The 10,319-nt window shown below is 50.8% G+C and overlaps 3 protein-coding genes; 1 reads left to right on the top strand and 2 right to left on the bottom strand.

The window, feature by feature from the left end:
- Positions 1 to 1,052: 1,052 nt before the first annotated feature.
- On the top strand, positions 1,053 to 3,527 carry CHC_T00008463001 (putative sodium bicarbonate cotransporter). XM_005711915.1 is given in 2 exon segments: positions 1,053 to 3,476; positions 3,477 to 3,527. The coding sequence occupies 1 exon segment, from the start codon at positions 1,053 to 1,055 to the stop codon at positions 3,474 to 3,476; it is 2,424 nt and encodes an 807-aa protein (XP_005711972.1). The 3' UTR covers positions 3,477 to 3,527.
- Positions 3,528 to 4,738: 1,211 nt separating this feature from the next.
- Positions 4,739 to 6,330, bottom strand: CHC_T00007887001 (hypothetical protein). XM_005711914.1 is given in 2 exon segments: positions 4,739 to 4,950; positions 4,951 to 6,330. The coding sequence occupies 1 exon segment, from the start codon at positions 6,328 to 6,330 to the stop codon at positions 4,951 to 4,953; it is 1,380 nt and encodes a 459-aa protein (XP_005711971.1). The 3' UTR covers positions 4,739 to 4,950.
- A 1,014-nt stretch (positions 6,331 to 7,344) lies between these two features.
- Positions 7,345 to 9,729, bottom strand: CHC_T00008462001 (Serine/threonine protein kinase). XM_005711913.1 is given in 2 exon segments: positions 7,345 to 8,256; positions 8,257 to 9,729. 1 exon segment carries the CDS (start codon positions 9,727 to 9,729, stop codon positions 8,257 to 8,259), a length of 1,473 nt encoding a protein of 490 aa, XP_005711970.1. The 3' UTR covers positions 7,345 to 8,256.
- Between the last annotated feature and the right edge of the window lie 590 nt (positions 9,730 to 10,319).

The raw sequence follows: 10,319 nt of genomic DNA, 5'->3' as shown, positions 1-10,319 counted from the left end.
ATATCCAACGAGGCAGAAACAAGTACCTGTACCCCAGCATGGCAAAACTGTCTTCAGGAGAGCTCCAGCAAGGACGGTACTCGACTTCAAGAGTGGTGCTGTGCTGTACAGGCATTACTCATTATTACCCTGTGAGAAGGATACGCAAGGGTAACTTACTGTGTGTTGCGGTGTGGGAATACTGTCGGTTCAGCGTACTCTGTTGTATACTGTAGTCCAGCTCCACGGTAAGACGAGTTGCCGGGGAACCCCATTGTTACATCAAGATGACGTGTTATCACATGCGTTGATGCGTCATGCAGCCTTCTTCTCGCTGTCTCGCTCTGAACAGCGAGTATCAACCCACCGTGTGTAGTGGGCGGGGGGAGAGGGGGTGAAAGTGCAGCAGGAGTGGTGTAGAAGAACGGTGTGGAGGGACATGGGAAAGTACGCACGAATCGCAAGGGATCCGGATGCGGTTTGTGGTATGCATCCGGATGACATGGCAAGTGGATGCATCGGCCTGCGGCGTATGAATGTACGATACCGTACGACCCGGATGCAATTTACAGCTGCGGGTGTAAGAGCGGGGTCACGCGAGGCGAGTCGACGGCCAGATCGGGGCGCGACGCGCGGGCCGCCGTGCGCCAGTGACTGCCGGAGGCACGTGCTCCGTGGACAGCGCCTCCACTCGGCACGGCGCATCGTCCCATTCCACACGGCACGTGTCCACGTGGTGCATGCGCACGCACTGTTCCTTTTAATTCCTCCGCAGTCCTCGGCACCAACTCCCGCCTGCACCAGCGCTCGTTCCCGACAGGGGCTCAGGGCCCCGCCCCGCGCCCGCTGATAACCGCCCTACCTCACCTGGTCGCCCCGCCAATCGCGCCTCCCACCACCGCCCGCTAACCGTTACTGCACATCTCCCATCTGGTCCAACACACGCATTTCCTTCACCCTCCCAACACCACTCCTCACCCCTGTTCCCCTTCCCTCTTCCTTACTTTTCCCCCTCCCCTCTTCCCCCCTCCTCACACAAACTTCCACCAATCGTGCCCCCGTAGCCCGCCACCATGTGCAACCAGTCCTCCACTTCCTCCGCGTGCATTCCGCCGGCAGCCACGTCCGCCTCGACACTCCGCCATCGCAGCCCGCCCGCGCTTCTATGTGAGATCGAGCCGCTCCCCGTCAAGAGCGTTGCCGACGAGATCCGCGGCCACAAAGATCTCCATCGCGTTGCCCAAACAGCTCCTCTCCTGCTTAACCTACCTCCCGCTCCCCCGCGTCGCATCCTTCGCCTCCTCCTCAACCACCTCGTCGACGCCGGTCAAATCCCCGCCACTGCAATCAATGAGGCAGTGCATGCCCTTTTTGGTGAGCCCAACTCCTCCGCGCCTAATAATTCGTGCGCGCAAAACTCCGAGGATGCCTTTGATACCCTTCATCAACGCCCTCCAGGTCTTCCCCTGGATGCCGATAACAATTCTCGTGATCCCCAGACATCACGCGACACAAACTTTCGACACCCCGCAGACCAATTACCCGGTCACTGGCACAAAAATGTCCTTGGCTCGGGCTTCATCATCCCGTTTGCCAGGTTGAACGCTCTCAACACTTGCGATAGATGCGTCGTCGCCATAGCACGTCTCACTTCCAGTTGCAACCTCGGTGTGGCCAACGGTTCCCTTGTTCGTTTCGTTGTGCTCGTTCTTGGTCCGGTTAAGGAGCTCAAGGAGACAAAGACCCCCTTTGAGATTGCACGCACGCTTTCTGCAATGTTCCAAGATGACCAATTCTACTCCGACGCTCGCCTCGCTTCCAGTGACGGCCACTTTCGAGATGCCATTCGCAAATACCTCGCAAGGGAGACAAACCCAGACCCCTCAGAACAAGCCCCGTCCCCAGAGTCTATCATTGACAAGACTTTTGCTCGCACAGGCAAGTTCGCCGGCGGTCTTATTGCTGATGTAAGGCGCAGGTACAAGCCATCTGTCTATAAATCAGATTGGACAGACGGCGTCAAAGATCCCAGAAGTCTGCTCAAGTATCTCTCCACCACCGTCTGGCTCTTTTTCGCAATTATTATGCCCACAATCGCCTTCGGTGCACTTGATGATGACAACACAGACGCCAATATTGGTGTTATCGAAACCATCGTTTCCCAAGCATTTGCAGGCCTTACCTTCGCCACCTTCGCAGGTCAACCTCTCACAATCGTCATGACCACGGCCCCCATTACTGTCTTCATAGATGTCCTATTCAGTTGGTGCAAGACTCTTGAAATTCCGTTTCTCCCTTTTTACGCCTGGACTGGTCTTTGGACGGCCCTCATTCTCCTCGTTCTCGTCGTCACTGACGCCTGTTATGTCATGAAGTATTGCGGCCACTTCACGGAAGAAATCTTTGCCACCCTCATCGCAGCTCTTTTCGTCAGCGAGTACATCAAGCCTCTCATCCATGTCTATGAAGACTCCCCAACCGACGTCTTTCTTCTCGCTTTCTTGTTGGCGACAGGAACTTTCCTCATTGCCATGGCCTTGCTAAACTTTCGCCGCAGCTTCCTTCTCAAGCCAATCATCCGACAATTGCTCAGCGACTTCGGTGTACCCATTTCCATCCTGGCCATGACAGCCGTGCGACGAATCTTTTTGGATGTTGAAGCCGAGCCTCTGAAAGTCCCTGATAGAATTGGCATTGTCACTACTAGTGGCAGGTCGTGGCTCGTTCCCTTGTTTGACATTCAAATCCAGTATATCTTCCTGGCAGCTGTCAGCGGCGCTCTTCTTGCCACCCTCTTCTTTCTCGATCAGAACATTTCCTCAATGCTTGTCAACAAACCAGAGAACAAGCTCAAACAAGGACCAGGTTACTACTTGGACTTGGTCGTTGTCAGTATCATCATCGTTGTACAGTCAGTCTTCGGTATGCCTTGGACACATGCTGCGTTGCCTCACTCTCCTTTGCACGCTCGCCAGCTTGCTGATGTCGAAGAGTATGAGCAACATGGCAGAAGATATGAACGCGTCATCAAGGCCAGAGAAACCAGGATCACCGGTTTTGTCACTCACGTTTTCATTGGCTTGAGCATTCTCGCAAAGGATGCTTTGGGATTGATCCCACTATCCGTCCTGTATGGCTTTTTCTTGTTCCTTGGCGTTGGCACTCTTGATGGTATTGCGTTCTGGGACAGAATCTTGCTACTCTTCACGCAGTCCGAAAAGTACCCACCAAACCATTATGTTCGAAGAGTGAAGATCTCAAGGATCCACCTCTACACCTTTGTTCAGGTTCTGTTGCTCGTTCTGCTGTGGTTTGTCAAATCTAATTTCTATTTAGGAGATACCGTGTTCAACACTGGTCTGCTGTTTCCGTTCATCATCGCCTTGTTCATTCCGATACGATTGTATATCCTCCCCCGCATCTTCACCCCTGCAGAATTACATGCCCTGAGCATGGAGGAAGAGGAAAATGTCTCAGATTCCGGTATCACTTGTTAAAATCTATACTTTCTCCATGTAGAATAAATTATTCCAAACACGTTTTGCAATGTTTCGAAACTTGCAGATATTAGTCTTCGTAGGGGAGGGTGCCGCACTTATTCATATATCTTCCATCCAGCTCAAGGGTGTATCCGTGACTTAGAAGTGTGACCGGCGAACGACATTTTCGAATTGTGCGTGTTCTTCACCCCGATATTTCAGTTGCTGTCATTCTCAAGTTGCCAAAGGTGCATCTGAGTGCAATGAAATGTATTGTTCTGGTCGAGCCTTGATATGGCTGTAGAAAAACTTGGACAAACATAACTTGACTAGGACCTTTGATGAAAGTCCAGGCCGTGGAATGCGATGCTTCCTATTATTGTTGACGGCCCTCAAGCCACGTATCGAAGAGGTAAGTCTACTGCCTCGTCACGGTCAATATACTTGCACAGCATTACTCAGCACAGTCCTTGTACTCCTGCAGCCATAGTCTTGACAGGAGGTTCGTGTGATATGAAGGCTTCGACTTCAATTATCTTTTTGGCCTTGCGAGAGAAATGGGCAGCCGCCTCATTAGAGCACTCTCCTGCGAAGCAACAAAGACATTGTCCATGACAAAGAGCGTTTCATGCCATATTGACTTCTTCACAATCTAACTGTCTGTGCCATTGACCGTCATTTCGAGTTGCCGTGGTCACTTTCAGACAGTCTTTTCGATCCCCAACGGTGCAATAACAACACGAGAAATGCAACAGATAGGCAGGCCGCATGTGGAGGCGTCTTGGTTCTGACATGCTGCGAACCCTGAGGGCGTTGGGGCATCACCGGTGAAGCGAAAACGAGTGACAGAGAAAAATAGTAACTCACATTTGGCAACGGCCTTGAGCAGCCCTAACCGGCAGGCCTCCTTCATTACCGTCGCCGAATGAAAGGTAACGATTTTGCACCAACAGTCCATCTGGACAAAAATGAGCTCTGGATAGCTCATTTTTGCTCGACGTTTGAGGATTTTTTTGAAGAGGGGATGCTGTAAATTACCCATGGCCCGATGAGCTAAGCCGAAAATCATACAACGTAGTCAGGCATCTCCCCCAATTTCCGTAATGCTGGAGCAGGCACCAAGACTACCATGTTCGTCTCTAACACAATCAAGCGTGTTGATGAACAAGATGTCGACATCTTGGTCAGGACGAATAGTTATACGTACTGTACTTGACAAATATGCGGAGTCTACTGGAACAAGAAGCCGAAAAGCGACTACGGTACTGTACAGTAGAGGATAACCAAATATAGTTCCAGGGATTTAAAAGGTTTCGGTGTTGTATAGTAACAACAAGCTTCACTAGGAACACATGTACTACACCATTCCTAAAAGCTGCTCTCCAATTTGCTGGATTGCGAGCATCTCTCCACCGGGCAATTGCTCAACGCCGAATGACCCACTGCAAGCATGATGTACAGCAAAGATAGCTTTACAACACCTTACAACACCTTAAGATACATTCTCCTCTGTAGTTGAGTATACAACTTCCAGCATGATTTCATTTCGTCTCAAATTCGGCAAGGTCGATGGACCGTTGTATATCATGCATTTGTAGCTTGACTCTGCATCGGGTCCAAGGGCGATATTATCACGAGCGAGCTTATCCATCAGCTTCTTGCGCTGTCTCTTTGCTTCCCCCTGAGTAACGAACCCGGTGAATTCTGACACGGCAAGCACTTGACCGGCCTGCTCGCGCAACTTGACGGTATCATCGAGAGTTTTCGGCACGGCCTCCACGCTATCATATTCGCCAATGATAAAGCTCATCGTTTCTTCCGGTTCACCTTTGCTCAGAATAACTGGCGTCGTCATCTTCATGGCTGTCTTGCTCTCATTCTTGCCGAAGAGGAACCCCGCAAGGTTATTAAAACTTTGTCCCATTGCCGATGCGCTCTCTACTTCAGTCGCACCTGACGCTGATGCCGTCTCTGATGTCATTTTCGTTTCCGCAATGATCAAAGTAGGATATTGACGGATCTCATACCCTTCAAACTGGCCTAGAACCTTGAAATCTGGCGTAAACAAGCCCTCTGGGGTCTTATTAAAGATGTTGCGAAACTCTCGTTGTACCTCCTCTGGGGAGACAGGCGTCGGCATTTTGCTGGGCATGCCACTTGAACTGGATGACATGCCGGAAATGGCATTCGGAAAGTCCTCAGCAGCCTTGGCGACGTATCTTGGTCCATTCGAAACGAGGTCTGGGAGCAAGTCTTCTTGAAACTGTCTGATGACGTCGGCCACGCCTTGTAGTCCAATATCGGCGCATCCCTTTCCCGAGAGAACATCATTGAACACTTCTGGAGCCCGTTTTGCCAAGTCTTGGACAAGCACCTGCTTGACTCCAACCGGCATGGTAGGATCTAACAACATCTTTAACTCCTCCTGCCATGAAGCGGCTTTCTCTTTCCGGGAATTCACGGGGCCTTCGTTAACGCCTCCAGAGGAATTGGAGGACGCCAGCATGGTTACAGGACGTGCGTTAAAGCGAGCGACGACACGGGGAGACCTGCCACGCTTGGTACCTAGTACACGCCTGCATTTTGAAGGGAGCACGGGAGAAATGGCATTCACGAAAGCTGTCATTTCGCCGAACGACGAGCTCAACATGAAATTATAACGGTTTGTGGCTGCCCTTCGTAGTCGGTGCTCAGTTCTTAGATACAAGATAACGAAGCCGATTAGACTGTGTTTAGACGCGGTGAAGCTCTGCCGTCTGTGCGGTTGGTGTTGCCACTTGAGCTCTGTTTCAACCGTAATCCGCCTCACTACATGTTCTGTGACGGCCTCCGTGACAACTTGCCTTAATGTGACGAGAAAGTGACCGCACATACGACCTGGCTATAAAATGGATCACGGATTCATTCCGATGACAATGCGTTATGTTGACTGACACCACCACTCTGACAGCTGGTGCTTCTTCACGGCCATTGCAGTTGTGATTGGTCAGAAAAGGGAAAACATGTTAACAATGTCCTCAGCCCATCGCCCCCCTCCCATTCTCATACCCAAATCCAGCTGGAGGACAGACTCTGCCTGCAGCCTGCGGCCTGGTAATTCAATTACGCGCCCCCCGAAGCAACGTCGTGCTAACCATTCCCTCGTTACCGAACATACCCCGGCCAACCCAAGTGCCGGTTCTCACCTCTTCCCCTCCTCTCTCCTGGCCTTCACCATTTTGAAGTGCGGTAACAGTGAAACCCAAGGCCAAGGTCCTTTCAATCGCTTGCTCATTCTTGTGCGAACGCGCAGTATCTAAATTGCTGCACACTTTCCAACGCCTCGCAACGAAAATGTCACACCAAACATCTGGCGACGTGCACGGTAGCGGTGACTTCGACTTCAAATCTTTTTTTCTCGACATCCCGCCCGTCACCCGCACGCTCTTTATGGTAACTTTCGTATCAACGGTTGTCACCGGATTGCATCTGATCCCATATAGCCCTTTCATATTGGAATGGAGCCCGATTATCTACAAGTTTCAGATATGGAGGCTAGTCCTCACTTTTTTCCACTTGGGAGGACTGGGTTTGGGCTTCCTCATCAACTTGTACTTCCTGTACACGTACTCTCAGCAACTTGAACGAGGCGTCTTCTTTGGAAGGCCTGCCAACTACGCATGGTTCCTCACTCTCGTGGCCGTTTTCGTCTTGATTTGCACCTCAGTTCTCCCATCTCTATTTAACGGGAGCGCATTTTTGATCGCCATCATTCACCTGTGGGGTAAGCACGCCGACAACGTCATCGTCTCATTATATGGCTTCATCAAAATCCCGGCCAAATACTTCTCACTTACCTTGGTTTTGCTGGACGTTATCAAAGGCGGTTTCAACATTTCGGGTGTTCTAGGACTTCTCGGCGGTCATTTATATTATTTCTTCGACTCTGTCTACCCTACTATGCCGCAAGGCAAGAATCTAATCTTCGTTCCCATCTGGTTTGAACGTCTCATCGATCAGATTCAAAACACTCTTGGGTCCCTCACCACTTTGCAAAGAGTATCGCCAGTCATGGAGTCTGGGCCTGCGGCGAGAGGCTTCGGTGGTTCATCTCGAACTGGAAGTGCGTCTGGGAGGCAAAGCGGTGCTGCGACTACCTCGGGGGTGCGAAGCGGATTCACGATGCCAATTTCCAGGTCGAAACATCAATGGGGTTCGGGACATGCTTTGGGGTCATCATGAGCCTTTCTGGTGAACAACACGCTGTCAACTACTTGAAAATGTAGTGGTTGACCCCATCGGAGGTAGGAGTTAATGTAAACTCTCACTTCACATGAGCCACGTTATTTTCCTCGTGCATACCAAACCTGAATACGCAAACACATTCGGCACAGCAAAATGGGCATTGCCTTCCACGCGATGGCGTCTTTTTTCTCCTTATGACTGATGTCGAGGAGATATGAAGACGAGTCAAAGTGGTACAAGACAAGAACCAGGTAGTCCTACACGACCTATCGCGATGTGATAGTACATCTACCCGATCAATCCTCGTTTGTATTGAACAGGCTCTAGTGTCCGTGTCCGGAAGACAGGTCAAGGCCAACGGTGTGAGGACACCATTCCTCGTCTCCCGCTGCCGTCCATGCAAGCTAGACTGTAGCTGTTGCACTTTTCCTTCGACAGAATGTTCAATACAATGTTAAGAGTCCAAGGTTGCGATTTCACTCTTGTCTGCAGCCCTTCGCCTCATTCAACGCGTCTTGTTACAGCAACTGCTGCACCACGCGCACCGTGACTTGCTTGACACTGTACTTTCCTCTCACAGCAGTCCATTAAAATCTAGCTTGGCAAGTCTTTTTCTCCCTGACGATACAGGGTTTTCCGTAGAGACGCTGTTGTCCAGAAAGAAAGGATTGAGGTTGTCTTTTTCAGCCAAGCTTCCATTCGCCTGGGCCACCAATTCCTCTGCTCGGGAAGACATCATCTGGGAATTCCAAGATTTGAAGCCTGTGGACTGCTTCACTTGATGTCCACCGCCGCCATGGGATCGTTCTGATGTAGAGTCAAGAGCACTGACCGGAAGGACAAGAGAGCGTCGGCTGTGTCTGAGTGGCGTGAAAGGAAATTGGGAAGCCGCATTTGGTTTAGAGGAACCCGGGGCACTGCTGGTCTCGGGAACAGTCATTTTTGTCGTATTCAGTTTAAGTCTTTCCAGCATAGCTCTATTTCTTTCGACGTCTTCTTGCAGCTTCTCATGTGATACTGGATCCTGTTCTCTCTTGCGATTTGGATCGAGAACTTTCCAAAAGCTTTGTGTAGTACGCACAGCCACGTAAAGCGCCTTGAATTTACGAGCTACATTGAACTCTTTGAGTTTGCTGTTCGGTAAATCAGAGGTTGATTGGGCGGCCCGGAACCACGGATGAACCAATGCCTCGGTCGGAGTAATACGGCGATGTGGGTCGATTTCTAGCATCCTTCTTAGAGCATCTTTGGCATCGTCGGAGACGTGGTCCCATTCGGGAGCTGGGAAAGAGTAATTGCCATTGACAATCGCTTCGACGAGGACATTAGGACTATCAGATGGAAACGGCGGATAACCACACAAGACCAAATAAAGGACAACGCCCAAGCTCCACATATCGCAGGCGCAGTCATATCCGCGGCCATTCAAAATTTCCGGGGCGACAAAGAGTGGAGTGCCCATCGTTTGATAAAGGAGCTCGTCTGGTTGCATTTTTTCTGAAAACCCAAAATCCGTGAGCTTTACGGGCCACTTGTCGGAGCAGTTGTCGACAAGGATGTTCTCCGGTTTAATATCGCGGTGCACGCAGCCTAAATTGGCCAGAAACTCAAGCGTTAGCAGCGTGGCGCGCAATAGTACGCGTGCATCATTTTCAGAAAAGCTGCCTCTGCTTACAATGCGATCCAGCAGAGGCCCGCCGTCAACGTATTCCATAATGAAAAACATATGCTCCTCCGTATCCAATGAATCGAGTAACGTGACGATGCCAGGGTGCTTCGATACGGCCTGCAAGACTTCAAGTTCGTTGCGGAGAAGGGCAGTGGTGTCACCATCGAGCTTATTTTTTTCCACCGCCTTGATAGCAACTTGTACAGCGTCGGAGCGACGCTTGGCCTTGTAAACCGTCGCAAAGCAGCCGCGTCCTAGCTTGACACCCGGCTCGTACACAGCTTCCAGTGAAGGATGCCATGGATAGTCTTTGGAAATGGAGCCAGAAGGGATCGATGTGGCCGCAGTTTTGCCTGGTCTGGAAATGGTGGTAGACATTTTGACGTGAGGAATGACGAACACGCTCCGAGGACTGACCCTCTCAACGTGAGAAGGTGAAGAGCGGGGATCGACCCTTCCAAAATACGAACGCTTTCAGCCGTGTTTACGGAGGAGGTCTAAATGAAATGGCGCAGTGTTCAAGTCGCATGCTGTGCGTTGTATGGAAGTTCGGACAGGGAGGGTGCAGTGGTTATCGATTGGGCTTGGCTTCGGATGATGCTTCGGATGATGGAAGATGGCACCCTCTGAAGGGGCTGCAAGGGGAGTAAAGGGAGGGAGAGCGATTAAGTACCCTTGGATAGTTGTACCTCAGCGCAGGCACATCAAAAACATGTCTGGGCCTCCAGAGGGCGTGGCGTCCTTTAAGACAGCATGGACGGGCATGTTTGGACCGAGCAATCCTTAGAGAGGCCCTGAGGGCCTCAGACCCGTTCCTAACTCGCAGTCCATCACAAAATTTTCTTCTCTTGACTTCCAGCAGTGCGTATCTACCAGGCCTTTAAATTGAATTTTTCAAGAAAAGCGCTGTAAATGGTAGTACTGTACACGTGTACAGAGCGGAAAATGCCCTTGCAGGACGTCTACGT

The sequence above is a fragment of the Chondrus crispus genome, genomic scaffold (assembly GCF_000350225.1).
Source record: "Chondrus crispus Stackhouse genomic scaffold, scaffold_89, whole genome shotgun sequence".
Lineage (NCBI taxonomy): Eukaryota > Rhodophyta > Florideophyceae > Gigartinales > Gigartinaceae > Chondrus > Chondrus crispus.
The sequence above is the reverse complement of the archived record's forward strand: the minus strand, read 5'-3'. Positions and strand labels throughout refer to the sequence as shown.

Bases quoted from the DNA above. Each gene is read 5' to 3' on its own strand.
- CHC_T00008463001 (XM_005711915.1), top strand. From the start codon at position 1,053: ATGTGCAACCAGTCCTCCACTTCCTCCGCGTGCATTCCGCCGGCAGCC.
- CHC_T00008462001 (XM_005711913.1), bottom strand. From the start codon at position 9,729: ATGTCTACCACCATTTCCAGACCAGGCAAAACTGCGGCCACATCGATC.
- CHC_T00007887001 (XM_005711914.1), bottom strand. From the start codon at position 6,330: ATGTGCGGTCACTTTCTCGTCACATTAAGGCAAGTTGTCACGGAGGCC.